At 45.1% G+C, this 16,528-nt stretch overlaps 2 protein-coding genes across 5 annotated transcripts; one reads left to right on the forward strand and one right to left on the reverse strand.

Annotated features, from left to right (window-relative positions):
- The first annotated feature begins 868 nt into the window (after positions 1–868).
- LOC123424445 (protein MRG1) lies at positions 869–8,532 on the forward strand. 4 transcript variants are annotated; one of them, XM_045108066.1, is made up of 11 exons: positions 869–1,081; positions 1,914–1,967; positions 2,162–2,175; positions 2,747–2,892; positions 3,321–3,359; positions 3,503–3,540; positions 4,534–4,638; positions 6,052–6,131; positions 7,214–7,383; positions 7,995–8,079; positions 8,170–8,532. In XM_045108066.1, exons 1-11 carry the CDS (start codon positions 941–943, stop codon positions 8,252–8,254), a joined length of 957 nt encoding a protein of 318 aa, XP_044964001.1. In that variant the 5' UTR covers positions 869–940; the 3' UTR covers positions 8,255–8,532. The 4 variants fall into 4 exon arrangements, with proteins under 4 accessions (XP_044964001.1, XP_044963999.1, XP_044964000.1 ...); XM_045108064.1 differs by having other exon boundaries at positions 941–1,081; positions 3,503–3,561; XM_045108065.1 differs by having other exon boundaries at positions 941–1,081; positions 3,324–3,359; positions 3,503–3,561.
- A 5,018-nt stretch (positions 8,533–13,550) lies between these two features.
- Positions 13,551–15,679, reverse strand: LOC123424446 (cytochrome P450 93G1-like). Its single transcript, XM_045108068.1, has 2 exons — positions 14,518–15,679; positions 13,551–14,428 (listed from the first exon to the last, which is right to left on the reverse strand). Exons 1-2 carry the CDS (start codon positions 15,520–15,522, stop codon positions 13,781–13,783), a joined length of 1,653 nt encoding a protein of 550 aa, XP_044964003.1. The 5' UTR covers positions 15,523–15,679; the 3' UTR covers positions 13,551–13,780.
- Positions 15,680–16,528: the final 849 nt, after the last annotated feature.

Below are 16,528 nucleotides of genomic sequence, written 5' to 3' on the forward strand. Positions count from 1 at the left end.
GCCACTGACGAGGAACTACCTCTGTGTCCGGCAACCCCCATGAGGAACATGGGTGGCGGAAATCACAGATCAGGAGACGGACCAATGGTGGTGGCTCGGGACCTTCCACACGGCCGAGCTCGCAGCGGCTGGTACGATCGATGACAGGTCCGGTACCACGGCGCCGCCCGGCTGAACTTTCCGTTCGAGACAACGTTGGTTCACCTCGTCCCGCCGGAGCCGATGATGGTGAGCGCTCGAATGACGCGAAGGGGCCGAGAGGTTCGGGAGCGGCGCGAGGCTGAGGCCGCCGACGAAACCTACATGAAGGAGCTCCACCGACCACACTCGAAGCTTGTGGAGGCGGAGCGGGCGACCGACCATTGGTAAATCAAAAGAGGCAACTGCTATTTTTTATTTCCTCTGTTATAGATGAGCAAATACTCCAACTCATTTATGTGCTAAGCCTGCATTGCACTGTGTGTGTCAGTTGTCACCGGGAGTTGGCTTACGGAAACACCACTGGCATCCGAAGAGTCCTTTTTTGTGTGTGGACCGGCTTAACCAGCGAACATTGGTCAGGAAAGTAAGCATAGTAATTCCGGCCGATTTGCACGTCAATTTATATTGGCCGAGGACGGCGAGTTTAGTTGACAGGCACGGCAATCTGAATAGCATTGCCCTTTCCCCCCTCTCCGGGGAAAATCCGAAAATCCAAAGTGTCAAAGTGGGCTGAGAAAGGCCAAAAATGTTTGTTTTTCTTTGAGAAAGAAAAAGCCTAGCGAAAAGGAAAGGCCGTCTTGCGCGTCTTGGGCCTAAAGCGGAGGCCCGTCGGCGTCCCTCTTCTTTCTTCCTCTACTATACTCTAACCGCTGCGGCGCTGCCGGCCGGTTTCCATCTCCGAATTCCCCCACTCCGCTCCACTCCACTCCCACCACCCATCCCTCGTCGTGCGGGCGCGATGGGCGGCAGCTCCAACACGACCACGAGCGGCGGCGGAGGCGGCGGGAAGGACAGGGACAAGGGCAAGGGAGCCTCGGTCTCCTTCGCGGAGGGCGAGAAGGTGCTCGCCTACCACGGCCCCCTCCTCTACGAGGCCAAGGTACCCCTCCCCTCCCCTTCCCCGCCTCCCCCCTCCATCCCATTCCGGTCTAGGGTTCGCCGCCGCTTCTCCGTTCCCCGGAGGCCCCGCTCGGGCTTCTCCGTTCCGTCTTCCCCGGTCGCGGCTAGGGTTTGGTGCGGCGCCGTCGGACTAGACGAGGCTTCAGGGAGTTGCGAGCCCGTAACCCAAGGCCGTACAAGTCACAGTACATCGGATGGCGCGCACACACACACACACTGTTCTTCTTCTCAGGGAGAAATCACAGCACCCTTCTTCCGATTCCTTTTCGCTCTGCCATGGACCGACTAAATGCCGCCGCCTTAGGGACTAATTTTATATCTAGAGTCACCACGCATATAGGCACGAGTTTGTGAACATCTCGCTATCAGACCGACCAGCGATTATTGTTTTCTTGGACTGTTTGTTGGTGCTTCATTTAGTAAGGATTGGGAGATGGGACTACATCTGCACTTTTGGATGCACACCTCAAGGCCATATGAGCATGACATTTTTTACTAGCTGCACACCTGCAGGTCTTCCCTCAGTGATATACTACCCGTAACAAAGGCAACCCCAGTTAATGGAAAAACAGGCACTCTTTATTTGTTTTCTCCAGTCGTAGTAGACCGCTTTCGTTTCTGCTAAAACGTAGTATCCCTTTCCCTTCATTTCTCAACCGCTGGTTTGTGGACCTAAGCTGTAAATGCCTTGTCGGGGAGTGCATATGAGTGTGTGCAGTATATCTTTCTTTGGTAGTACATACTTTCTGCTGATGTTTCCTTTATGCATGCTGAATATGTTGTTGATGACATTTCTTATGATTTTTCTCAAGGTTCAAAAAACTGAAAACCGGGAGGACGAGTGGCGGTATTTCGTCCATTATCTTGTAAGTCCCCCGAATCGCCATTGTAAACCATGATAATTACCCCAAAGCATTGTTTCCTCGTTCTTCTGAAATTATTGGCCAGGCCACTCTTAGCATTAAGATATCGGAAGATATGATCTCTATATATGTGTCCGCTCTTCCTTGTAGGTCCTTTTTTCCTGCTGTTATTAAGTTTGTGTCTTCCCTTTTTGCAGGGATGGAATAAGAAGTAAGTGCATACCACAGTGGCTGTTAGATAAGTCTTTCATATTCACTTGGAATCAGCAATCTATCATTATGTTGTTCCTGTTCTTTCTACTGATGCATACAATGTACATTTGTATGACTCACTTTTGAGTGGGAATTGGCAATATGAATAAAGCAGAAGGATGGAGGCATTTGTTCAGTAATTGTGCCAATTGAAATTCTGCTTTCATGCACTTGCCAAATTCAAAGTGTATGCTTTGCCCTTTGTTTATATGGGCATCTGAATGAACTAATACAGCGGTTTGACTGGCTTGGTAAATAGACCATTTGCGGAAGGGGGTTCCAATGTTAGTTGCTACCTGCTGTTATAATATGAACAACTGAAAAGAATTGACTTGCAGGGCCATCTTCACATTTATGGTTGCACGCAGTTATTCCATTAATATTTTCATGAATCCCTGTTTAGTGATTGCTTCTTTCATTTTAATTATGTGACCATCACTGCAGTTAATTAATTGTCCATCCCTGCTGTTCTAATCCTCCATGAACACTTGTATACATTCTTCAACTTATTAAGTTTTCAATGGTTATAGTTGGGATGAATGGGTCGCAAGTGATCGTTTATTGAAGTTGACTGAGGAGAATGTTCGTAAACAACTAGAGCTGAAAAACCAGTCAGGGGACAAAACTGTCAGGACTGGTGGACGGTCAGCACAGCATAACCCAAAAGCCTCTAATGGTTAGTGATATTTTGCAGTAATGGCATCATCTTGCAATTCATTCCTATTGATGGAATGGCTATAGCTGAACATCTTGATCATCTGATGTAGCTCAAATTCCATCCTGGATATCTTCTTCTGAAGTAAATTGTCATGTTGCAACCCATTGTTCGAGTGATTTTGTGATAGGTGCTGAAACAGCTTTGGTGATAGATAAGTATGCCCTAGTTATACCTGCTTGCACTAATGCAGTAATGAATATAGATCACAATATTCTAAAAGGTGCTAGGTTCTAGTAAGGGTGGCTCTTAGAGCCTAGGTAGGCTAGTTGGCTGCCTTTCAGAACTTCGGTAGGGCATTTAGAAAGTCCACATACCTCGACCATATTTATATACTTATGAACTTTCGGTTGAAATTTCTCCTGATTGGCTCTCATGTTTGCTTTCAGCAGATGCAAAAGTCGATAAAGAGGACACTAAGGGTCTTGGTAAGTCTACTGTTCTTTTTAACAAAATTCCTTGTGTCATCTTTTTCTTTTATCCTATTGGTGCATTTATCTGTTTTCAGATTTTTCCCAGCTACTTATTGTATAATACATACTTTAATATACTTGTTATGTTGAAATTCCAGTCAAGGGGAAGAAGCGCAAGAATCAGCTTGGCGTTGAGGTGGCCATTATTCCCAAACATGTACATTGTGAAGTATTTGATTTAATTTTCTATAAAGTTCATACTCATGCATATTATCCATATACATAATGATACTAATATTAAACATATGTCCTTTTGCACTTCTGTGCTCTTCCAAAATGCTAATACTTATTTATTGTTTACTTTATTTTGCAATTTGCATAAGTCCAGTGGGCTGAAGGCTAGTTTATTTCTTTCCAAATGTTAATTTATCTTCAAATTTCCTTGACCGAGGATGGCAATTTACACACAAAATCTGACTACTGTGCAATGCATGACACCATTTTCTTGCCATCTTGTAACAGTTTGACCTCCAAATTCATTTGTTAGACAGCATATGCATAATGGCCTACAACAGCACATCACATCACATAGCCCCGGTGTTGGGTGTGGGTGTGCGTGTTTATGTTTCTTAGGGCTTGTTGAGCTCTGCCCTCAGCGGAACCCTTTGGTGGTGTCCTGTGCCACTTATGTGCGTTTGTGTGTGTGTGTGTGTGTGTGTGTGTTCAACTTCGGTGTGTTGAACCTATGTTGTTTGTATTGGTCTGGCGGTTTGCTTTATTTATAAAGCGGGGCGAAAGCCTTTTTCGGGACGGTATGCATAATGGCCTGCAACAGCAGCCGGCAGTTTTTTTTTTCGAATGAGCCAGCAGCTAAATGTGTAAAAGGAAGAGTGTTGAGAGATTTTGCATACTTGTTCAAGTTATTCCATTTGCATAATCTATATCATAAAAAATTGAAATCGCCACAAGTTGAGACGACCTGGCTAGCATCAGTTACCTAGTTTTGATAGCTTGAATTGGAACCATCATTTTTATCCAGTATGAAGCTTAATGAAATAGACTAATAACTTTGACGCTCATATATCTTTGTCAAATTGACAGACTGTAATAAATCAGTTTTCATAGTCTTTTATCAAGTTTCTTGTGGTGTTGCTGTAACATATTAATGACTTCATCTTGGTTGATTCAGGAAAAAGAAAGAAGGTCATCAGAGAGTCTCCTAATGTCGCAGTTTCCTGTAACACTAAAGAAGCAACTTGTTGATGATTGGGAGTTTGTCACGCAGCTGGGTAAGGTATTCAATTCTTTGACTGCACTATCTTTCATTCATTTATTGTATTTTAATTGTACTCATCTTCTTTCTTACATCACTAGTTGGTAGTTGCATATTGTGTCTCAGCTGGTTGGGAAATAACATGTACCAAGAAAAAGAAATAACAAGTAGCGAATGGGAGGACATGTATTAAATAGGAACAAACCTTAGAATCAAATAATGAGTTAGCAGTCTTTGCCATTCAATAAGATGGGCTCAGATCAGACAGCTACCAACATTTTACTAGAAAAGAAAACCATTATTTGACTTCCAAACATGATCCAGTAGTTGAGATTTGAGTTTCTGTTCAAGCATATTTTTGACCTATGGATTGTTTTTCATTGGTGGGAAAGAGGAGATTGAGGAAGAAATTGTCTCAGGGAGAATGAAAAGGGTAGCACAAATAGCTCATGCTCTCCCGCGTGTGCCAGGTGCAAAAAGGCTCTGAGCTGCGCTTTGTTCAGGGGATGCAATTTTTCTTGATTGATGAAAAGATCACATAGGATGTCTTTTTAGGACCCCAACCAAACTAACATCCAATCGATTTCATCTCCTAAATCCTAATGCAATCCGATTTTTACTCGATCATCATACCATTTTCTAATTTACTTAATTGTATCCGGAAGAGATACCTAATCCTACCCTAAGGCGGTGGCGGACGGAGTACATGGTGGACTAGCTATAGTGAGTGGATCGGGAAACTGACTGAGGGGAAGCGAGATGGACCAGGAGGAGATATGGCCTGTGAGGCTGGATGGAATTAAGAAAATCTGAGAGAGGAAAATAAAGCAAGAAAAATACCAAATGAACTCCAGGAAATCCACAAAAAACCAGTGAGGCATATTCTAATACGCTGAACCCAAAGTACATACAACCTAGGTTGAAGCATAATTTAATCATATTGAACACAAAAGACTTTAGAAATTCTCATTTGAGCTTTAATTAATTTGGAGAAAATCCATAGAAAATTTCCTGTCCTAGTGTTTGATAAAAGATCTCCAAACCCTAAAGTGTGGCATGTTACAAGCTACTGGCCTTCTTTGATTCCCATGCTCAAATGTGCACCCATAAATAAAGTTACATTTCCACCTGTTTTAAAAAATAGCTTGTCCCCAAGCTAGAAATTTTAATAATCCTACACCGTCATCCATAAAAGTCTCCATTAAGTTGATTGCCACCGTGCTAAACTTGGACTTGCAATTGTTAGGAAGTTGTAATGAGAATCCTGCATTTTCGGCATGTTATCATTCTCGTCAGTTTTCTTTCATAAAAGCAGAGAACCATATATTCGTTCTTGCAGATTTGTGAGCTGAATTATTGCTTGGCTCAATTATTTCCAGGAAATTCTATGCTCTAATTTGATGACATCATCTGAGCATTTTCCTTGTCCTGCAGCTTGTAAAACTACCTAGATCTCCCACTGTTGATGAGATTCTAACGAAGTATTTGGAGCATCGGGTAAAGAAGGATAACAAGTCAGTAATCTATGTTATGGAATCTTGTTTATTAGCCTCTCTTTTTCTGGTCACATTTGAATTTTGTGACTGTGTAATAGTTTACTTGAATTGTGAACTTTGATTATTTTTCTTAGTATTATGGAACGACGTGAATGCATAATGCTGAAGCACGATAGTGCCATTTTAATTAATGATTCAGTTACTGTCAGGGAAAACAGCTTCTTGCGAAATTCAAAGAAAAGTTAACATCTAGCATATGTCAAAGACACAGCTATCTTGTTTTGTTGTTGCGAATACACAGATCTGCTTTTCTTTGATTGTGTGAAAACAAATCTAATTTCTTTGATTGAGATTGAATTCAAGCTTTCCCTAATTTCAGAAGGCTTCATCCAGTTATATAGCAAAAAACATTGGTCTGATTAATTTTGAATGAAGGTAATAGTAGTAGCATATATGTAAGGTACAAGATCAGTTTTTTGCTTGTTTGTGTGAAAAAAATTGACATCTTAGGTTGAAACTGAACTCAAGCCTTCTATAACTTCAGGTGGCTTCTTCCAGTAATATTACAAAAAGAATCCGTTTTTTTTAGTATGTAGTGAGGTCTGTAATTTTGTTTATGAATAACTTTTCCTTTATTACTGTATGCCTGTTACGCTTGTCATGGGCTTGGGATGATTTGTTGCAGCCAGGATGCTAACATTTCATATCAGGCTTGCTGAAACTTATCCCATCTGGACAGATTTCATGTGCAGCTGTACTATGGGCTTATAATTTAGCTGATGTGCCTTGCGCCCCTGCTAGTAATTTTTGTTACCATGCAGCAGATAATTTATGTGTCAATTCTTTTGGACGTATTAAGATGACATTTTTTTTTGGCTTTTTAGTTTTGCCGCATCAAATCTACTAATTTGCCGTCAGCATGGTGAAGTTCCCAACACCTTAAGCTAATGGAGAACAGTTCTATTTATTTGGCCGGCTATCTAAGTGCTGCAAATTCTGTTCTTTTGTAATAATAGTGTTCTAATTGTGACCCAAAGCTACTTGTGTCATTTGTCAAGCATTGTTTTCTCCATTAAAGTTTACCACCTTTTGTTTTGAAGGATAAGTGACTCTTGTGCTGAGGTAACAAAAGGATTACGCTGTTACTTCGATAAAGCATTGCCTGCCATGCTTCTATACAAGAAAGAGCAAAAACAGTATAAGGAGGAAATTAAAGGTGACATTTCACCCTCGGCTGTATATGGAGCTGAGCATCTACTACGCCTGTTTGGTATGTCCAAATTATCCACTACAGGAGCTGTCTTATGTCTTCGGTTTATCCTTTCATATAGCTCCTCGGTGGCTCAGTTTGAAGTGCTTATTAGAGCTTTGGAAAATGACGTTCGATGTTATCTGATTACTTTATTTGACTTTCTTGATCCACTGTCAGTCAGTTGTAGCAGTATCTATCATCCTTTGTATTGTTATGTGAACTGATAAAATGCTTTCTCATGGAGGCATTATAATTTTAGTCTTCCTATAAAGCCCAGTTTGGCCCTCTTTCTGCAAGGCACCCCATGACCCCAAAACTCCCAAGTAAAAGAAAGGTGGCATGTTTACTTGGAAGCAAACCAATGTTTCTTGCCTTCAAAGGGGCCGAAAAACACCGGCCATGCAGCCACTAGCTTTCTACGTCTATGTTGACCTTGTTCGTTAACTGTATTACATGTTTGCTGAACCGATGTGGGATAGTTGTCACTACCTCCAAAAGCACATTGCTTGTGTTTTGATTGGTTTAGTATGATGGATAACTTGGTCATGTCAGTATAGTTTTTATGACTGACACTTTTTGATGACATTGTTACCATGGCATCTGAGCGGCTTTACTTCACCACTTTACAGTGAAACTACCAGAGCTACTTTCTTCTGTGAACATGGAAGAAGACGCACTCAACAAACTGCAGCAGAAATTACTGGACATTCTCAAGTAAGCAAGCCTTGATCAAATTGTCACGTTACGACTTGATTCTTGAGTGAAGCGAAACTTGTTTGCTAAACGCATCGATTCAATTGTCAGGTTTCTGCAGAAGAACCAGGTCCATTTCTTCCTCTCTGCGTATGACGGCGATTCCAAAGGCGCCGATGGGGCAAAAGGCAAGTAGAAGCAATGAAGCAAACGATGGTATCTGTACGTCGTATGGGCCATCTACTGCCGGATTTGTACTGCGTAGTTCACGCTTGCTAGTTTGGTTGTTGCTTTGATATGGATATTTTGTGGGAATGTGTGACCCGTGACCGCTGATCGCCGCTCGGCTTGCTAACACCAAGTTCATGTAGCTGACCTGTCCAACGTCAGTGTTGGTCTGTGTATGAAATCTTTGCAATTGTGTGGTACCCCTGTCACTGACCTACATCGATTCACTAGTGTACATTTACAGAATATCTTTGTATTCTCTTGCATATCCTGAATAGTTTTCTTCCCCAAACAACACCAAATAGCGAGTGCACCTTGCATGCCCGTGTGTAGCGCGTATTAGTTTTCGTTAGGACAAGGTCTGGGCCAAGAATTACTTAGTTAATACATACTTATTGAGGTTTTAGTGTGTAGATTCATTGTTGCTGAAATTGGGGTGAAATTTAGTGTGTAGGATTCCATGATAATACTACGGAGTTAACTATCGCTTTTTCAGATACACTAATTTCAACGATAGTTGGTAGCTTACAAGCTTACAATCGGTCAGCATGGCATTGTTGTGCTATTCAGTGATGCAATCAATGGATTTCTTCTTTCACTTGCTGTTGCGTAACTGTGAGATGTGTGTTTTATCGGTTCCTTTTGATGAAATGAAGTATGTGGCGTAAAGCCCCATGATTTGAAAAAGAAGTGATGCAACCCGTTTTTTTCCAACAGCGGCAATCCGGCCCATCTATGCAGCATATCAAGTCGCAAAAAACCCTCGAACAAACTTGGTACTCGTAAAACAATTGTGACAATGGAACACTGAAACACTGCCGTAAAAAAATCTGAGCATACAAACAAATTCTCCAGGACAATATAGAGTGATTAGTACATCTAATATAGTGCTGATTTTGACTTTGTGATGGACAATATCACGGAAGTCGCTTTGCCCCCAGTTTTTTACGTGAGTGTAACGAGTTTGGTGTCAAAAAAATATGTTTGACATTTATTATTATTGTCGCATGGAGTAGTGCAAAATTAGTGAGGGGAGAGCTTCCAGGCTCAACTCGTAATATATTCGTATTGTCAAAACTTCCTCCCTTTTTTGATGTGGGGAGAGCTTCCAGCCTTGACCAAGAATTGTTTCCTCATTAGGATGTGGTTTTTATGGGGTGAAAGTGAAACTAAACCGGTACAACTGAATTTCGTTCTAAAGGTGTTACTCACAATTGAAAGTATGTACTTCCTCCTTTAAGGTGAAACTTCGTAAACTTTGACTATGTGTAATAAAAAAATTATCAATATTTAAATACTAAATCAATATCATTAGGTTCATTATGAAATATACTTTCATCTGCTATATATTAGGTATTTGCTATAAATATTTTTTTGTATGAACTTGGTCAAACTTGACTTTTACAAAAAAAAAAACAATGTGTACTACATTAGTATTTGACAGAGGGAGTATCATATATTCCCTTTGTTCATAAATACATTTTTGTTAGAGATTTCACCAAGGACCACGTAGGGTTGTACATAGAGTTATAGATATATTCTAGAGTATAGATTCACTCATTTTACTTCGTATGTAGATTGTAATAGAATCTTTAAAAACTTAAATTTAGGAATGGAGAGAGTATAAACCATAGATTAATTCCGTGAAATGAAGTGTTGTACTCCAAATGAAGTGTATTCCATGTAACCACACCCATTGTGTCGTGCCTACGGTCAACATGGCTTAGCAATTTGTGCTCTATTGTATGAAGTGTATTCAAGGTGGTACTCCATCGTCCTGATTCAAGCTATTGATCAACCTTCACTTTCACTTCCCGAAGGGCGTTCGAAGCACCCAATCAAGGGTACTTCTCTCTAGCTTACAGAAACAATCACTTAGGCTGACGATGAGAAGTTTCGCCTCATGACGAGTAAGATGTTTTCCAATCCATGGAATGAAAGACATAGATAGCGAGCGGGCTACCCACTCTAATTGTAAATTGGGAGCTTCCATGTGGAATTTCTAATGTATTCGTATTGGCAACGGTTTGAAGCCAGGGGCGGATCTAGGATTAGACCTCGCCCCGGGCCTCAAGCCTGCTACAGTGTCATCAAAGTGCTAAACAGTGTCAATGATGCTATAGTATATGAAGAAATTGCTCCTGACGCTCCGGGCCAGCCCCCCTGGCCTCTGGGTCATCTTACCAGTGAGCGGCGGCGCGCCGCCGCTCCCACGCAGCCTGGGTGTCATGGAGGATATTTTCTTTTGCCCGTGCGTTGCAACGGAAGAAAAAAAATACCACACGCTTTTAATCTTTTTATAATCATTTTAATTTATTAAAATAATAAGCTAACTAACTAATGTAGTCAGTCCTATCATATTTTGTTGAGAAATCAATCCGTCCATTGTTAATTCCATCATGATGAGAAATTGAGCGGGACAAGCAAAGCAAAACAAAGAGGTTACGTGAATTGATCAATGGACTGTTATCTTATTTCACTCATGGGGTAGAGAATGTGGGATCAGATGACAAACTGAGGGTGGTGTTCCATTCTCTGTCTCTACAACAATACAATCTTACATTCAATACATTCATTCATCACCAAACAAATCCTCATAAAACAAAATTTCTTGCCGGTGCTTGGCACACGGTTAGAGGCATGGGGAGGGGATCTCACCAGATGATGAGTTCCTGCCGGAAGAGGGGATACGATGAGGGGAGCAAGGGTTAGGCACCTCTATCTGGCCATAAGAAGTCGCCGTTGTCGCGCCATAACCTCGGAGTTCCCCGTGTGAGCCATGGAGGCCCGACTCCACCTGCAAGTACTTCGCTCCGCCGCGCCGCCGCCGTTCTGCATCGAGCAGGCGCATCATCCCCAGTCACTGTAGCTGTCGCGTTGATTTGATCCAGAAGCTGTGCTCGACGCCGAAAAGGGGGCAGCAAGCGGGCAGAGGTACGGCCGCGGAGGCGGATGGGTTGAGATCGACAACAGTGGTGGTTGAGGTCGGCCGCGGCGCCGAGTGGTGTGGCAGCGGCCTGGGCACAGGCCAGGGTGGACCAGGGTCGACGCGATGCATTCGAGCGCCGCAACGGGGGCAGTGAGCGGGGAGAGGTACGGCCGCGGAGGCGGGTGGGTTGAGATCGGCAGCGGTGGTGGTTGAGGTCGGCCGCGGCGGCGAGTGGTGTGGCGGCGCCCTGGGCACAGGCCAGGGTGGTCCAGGATCAACGGAGGAGGCGATGCGTACGGGTATAATTTTTGCAACGAGTCGTTTTTTTCTTTTACGTTGCAGATAAATGATGGAGCGGGGTTGAATAACAAAAATTACAGAGTTTTTTTTATAAAAATACCGCGCTGGGCTTTCCGACGAAAGCAATAGCCGCTTTATTATTAGGTATAGACTAGCAAAAGGGCCCATGCGTTGCAACGGAAGAAAGAAATACCACACGGCACACGCTCTTAATTTATAAAAATGTCTATAATTTGAGAATTTATAGTTACGATGCAAATAAAGATGGTATTATCCTACAAAAATGCAGTTCAAAATTTCACAGGTCTTCTATTTTAATACGGCTTGCATGTAGATTTAATACGTACAAAGAATCAGTCAAGTGACCTTTAGTTTCATCTCTAATCCTGATTTTGTTGAAGTGTTCATTCCCAACCCGGATGAGTACCGGTATGAAAGAAAGACGAATAATGACTTATTTATTAAGATTGCACCCTAGATAGTATTTTTATTAAACGTTTAACAGATAAAATAATATCATATTTAAATTCTACATATTTTTCTAATCAAATTCCATGTATAATATGTTAAATTTGGAGTTACGGTTTAAAAGATATGAGTATTTAAAAATATATTTAATATATACTACGAGTTTAATGTCATAAACACTAAGGACTTTTTTATAAAATCACCTCGGTGGGTTTTCCGACGGAAGCGATAGCCGCTTTATTATTACTAGCAAAAGGGCCCGTGCGTTGTAACGGAAGAAAAAATACCACGCGCTTTTAATCTTTTTATAATCCTTTTGATTTATTAAAATAATAAGCTAACTAACTAATGTAGTCAGTCTTATCCTATTTTGTTGAGAAATCAACCCGTCCATTGTTAATTCCATCATGATGAGAAATTGAGCGGGACAAGCAAAGCAAAACAAAGAGGCTACGTGAATTGATCAATGTACTGTTATCTTATTTCACTCATGGGGTAGAGAATGTGGCATCAGATGACAAACTGAAGGTGGTGTTCCATGCTCTCTCTCTACAACCATACAATCATACATTCAATATATTCATTCATCAGCAAACAAATTCTCACAAAACAAAATTTCTTGTCGGTGCTTGCTACACGATTGGAGGCATGGGGAGGGGATTTCACCAGATGATGAGTTCCTGCCGGAGGTGGGGATACGATGAGGGAGGCAAGGGTTAGGCGCCTCTATCTGGCCATAAGGAGTCGCCGTTGCCGCGCCATAACCTCGGAGTTCCCCGTGTGAGCCATGGAGGTCCGCCTTCACCTGTAAGTACTTCGCTCCGCCGCGCCTTATCCGCGCGCCGCCGCCGTTCTGCATCGAGCAGACACATCATCTCAAGTCGCTGTAGCTGTTGCGTTGATTTGATACAGAAGCTGTGCCCGAGCGCCGAAACGGGGGAAGCAAGCGGGCAGAGGTACGACCGCGGAGGCGGGTGGGTTGAGATCGACAGCAGTGGTGGCTGAGGTCGGCCTCGGCGGCGAGTGGTGTGGCAGCGGCCTGGGCACATGCCATGGTGGACCAGGGGTCGAAGCGATGCGCTCAAGCGTCGCAATGGGGGCAGTGAGCGGAGAGAGGTACAGTCGCGGAGGCGGGTGGGTTGAGATCGGCAGCGGTTGAGGTCGGTCGCGGCGGCGAGTGGTGTGGCGGCGGCCTGGGCACAGGCCAGGGTGGCCCATGGTCGACGGGAGGAGGCGATGCGTACGGGTATAATTTTTACAGCGAATCGTTTTTTCCTTTTGCGTTGCAGATAAATGATGAAGCGCGGGTTGAATAACAGAAATTACACGGGCATTTTTATAAAAATATCGTGGTGGGTTTTCCGACGAAAGCAATAGCCACTTTATTATTAGGTAGGTATAGAGGTAAAGATATAGACTTCAAAAAACATTTTATATTATACTCCCTCCGTTCAAAATAAATGTCTCAATTTTATACTAGTTTTAGTACAGATTTGTATTAAGCTTGAGACAGTTAAGTTATTTCAGGACCGAAGGAGTATTATGGAACGGACGAGTAGTAAAAAAATTCACGAATATAGTAAGAACTGAGATTTAGCAAACACGCATCTTAATTAGCGTGACAGCGGCAGTAGCATGTTAACATGGTCACCAATATAAGTAGGTGAAACAAACACTCTTGACGCGCACGTACGTACGCACGACACAAGAAAAAAAAGTACATAGGGACATGCACGACGGCGACGCCCGGCCGGACCTGGCGTCGTACGTACGTGCGGCACGGCCGGCCGGGCCAGGCTAGACGACCGCCGGGAAGGGGCTGAGGCGCGGCGAGGCGCGGAGCAGCAGCGGGTGCCTGCGCGCGCACACCAGCCCGTCGGCCTCCTCCATGTCGATCTTGGCGTCGTCGCCGTCCCCCGGCACGGCCCAGTCGAAGCACTGCACGAGCGCCGCCACGACGGCCGGCACGGACTGGAGCGCCAGCCCCATGCCGGGGCACCCGCGCCGGCCGCTCCCGAACGGCAGGTACTGGAAGTGCTGCCCGCGCGGGTCCAGCGCCTCGTTGCGCCCGCCGGCCATGAACCGCTCCGGCCGGAACTCCAGCGGCGCGTCCCAGCTGGCCGGGTCGCGCGCGATCGACCACAGGTTGATGAACACCGCCGTGCCCGCCGGCACCGTGAACCCGCCGGCCGCGGAGATGACCATCTCCTCCGTCGACTGTCGGTGCGCGATCGGCGCTGCCGGGCGTAGCCGTAGCGTCTCCTTGTACGCTGCTTGCAGGTAGGGGAGGCTCGCCACGTCGCCCTCGCCGGCGATCCTGTCGCGCCCCACCACCGCGTCTATCTCCGACCGCAACTTGCGGAGGCACTCCGGGTGGCTCATCAGCTCCGCCAGCATCCACTCCACCATCGCCGCCGACGTGTCGGAGCCCGCCGTCACCACGTCCTGCATCGTGCATCCACGTTTTTGCTCGAGAAAAATTCAGTTAACGGTGGAAGAAGATGACGAAGATTAATTGAGAGCTTTGGTCTTACGATGACGAAGGCTTTGATCTTCTTCCTGGTGAGCTTCACCTCCGCCGCCGCGTCGTCCTCCAGCTTGTCCAGCAGGATGTCGAGCAAGTCCTTGCTGCCCTCCGTCGTCGTTCCCGTGGCCGTCTTCTTCTCCGGCGTCTCTCCCACTCCCCCACCACGCATCCTCCTGGCCTCCCGGGCCACCTCCTTGTGCCGTATCATCTCCTCGAGCAGCGCGTCGAAGCGGTGGTGGACGTCGGCGGCGCGGCGGCCGAGGCCCTGGAGGTCCCAGCCGCGGCAGACGGCGATGTAGTCCTCGACGTTGAACGCGCCGACGAGCTCCGCCACGGCCTTCACCAGCACCTGCGCCTCCTCCGTGACGCTCCCGGGCACCGTGCTGGCCATCATCCGGATGATGGACGTGTTCGACAGCCGGATGAGCGCGGCGGTGAGGTCCACCGCGTCGGCCCCCGCCGACGCCCGGTGCAGCACGCTCCGCAGCAGGGACACGAGGCCGGAGCGGCGTACGGGGCGGAGCTGCTCGACGGTGCGGGGGCCGAGGAGCTCGGACATGCAGAGGCGCTTCATGGAGCGCCAGTGCGGGCCGTAGGGCGCGAAGGCAAAGCCGTCGTCGCCGTAGGCGAACTGGCGCGCCACGGCCGTGAGCGGCCGCTCGGAGATCTTGCCCTCGTGGGCGCGGATGAGCTCGGCGGCGACGGCGGCCGAGCTGGCCACCACGCAGTGGGTGGAGCCGAGCCGGATGTGCATCAGCGGGCCCAGCCTGGCCGCCAGGTCGTGGAAGGTGCGGTGCACCGGCGGGCGCACCAGGTGCAGGTGCCCGATCACCGGGAGGGCCCTCGGGCTCGGCGGCAGCCGCGGCTTCCGCTGCCCCCCGCCTCTGCTCACGGCGGCGATCATAAGGACCGCGGTGGCGAGCGCGACGGCGAGGAGGGAGGCCGTCACCGGGTCCTGCGTCAGCTGCCGAAGCAGCAGCGCCGGCTGCTGCATGCTGGACACCATTGCCATTGCCACTGCCACTGCCACCACGCACGGACTGTTGTGTTTCTATATAGGACACGTTGTTGGTAGGTAAAGGTATGGATGACCATGCATGATCTATCAGCAAGCTTCCCTAGGATGGATGGATCGATCGTACGTATTCGCGCCGTGATGTGTGAATATCACGGTGGGTGACGGCAAGCAGATCATGCAGCCGCTATATCGTCTCATGACACCCCACGGTAGTACAGAAAAGAACACGTGACGTGTCTCTGTTCGTGCAATCTTTCACCTTTGTCTGCTGGACAATATATATATTCTTAAATCCATGTCTTTAGCACTTTTTTTAATACACGGTAACTTTTTTTTGGAATACATGTTGTACATTTCTTGATGACAACAAACATATTTCAAAGCTTCCCTAAATACTTCATTCAGAAAACTTCCCTCAAAACATATTTGTAAAACACTTTGGACGTTTGTTCGAATACGTTATGTACATTTTTCAAAGATACATGTTTTCAGCAGTTTTTCGACTACATGGTAACATTTTTCGAAATATATGTTGTACGTTTTTTTAATCATACTAAAATATTTATTTAAGCTGCCCTCAAAATCTTCCTAAAAAACTTCCCTTTAAAATTTATTTGAAATACATTGTAAATTATTTTGACCTTCCCTGAAAAACTTCTTCAAATAAAACTTTCCCAAAAAAACAAGGTAACGTCTTTTAAACATCCTCAGGAAAAACTTCCCTAAAAACATATTTTTGAATACCCACAATTTTATTTTGATATTCCGAAGAAAATTATTGAAAAGAAACTTCCCTAAAAAACATGGCAATCTTTATCGAAATACACAGTGTGCATTTCTAAATGACAATAAAACTATTTTAAAATTTCCCTAAAATACTTCCTTCAAACAAATTCCCGAAAAACATATTTTTATACACTTTGACCATTTTCAAATACATTATAATCATTTAAGAAAATACATGATTTGAGCACTTTTTTTAATACACGGTAACATTTTT

The sequence above is a fragment of the Hordeum vulgare genome, chromosome 2H (assembly GCF_904849725.1).
Source record: "Hordeum vulgare subsp. vulgare chromosome 2H, MorexV3_pseudomolecules_assembly, whole genome shotgun sequence".
NCBI lineage: Eukaryota > Viridiplantae > Streptophyta > Magnoliopsida > Poales > Poaceae > Hordeum > Hordeum vulgare.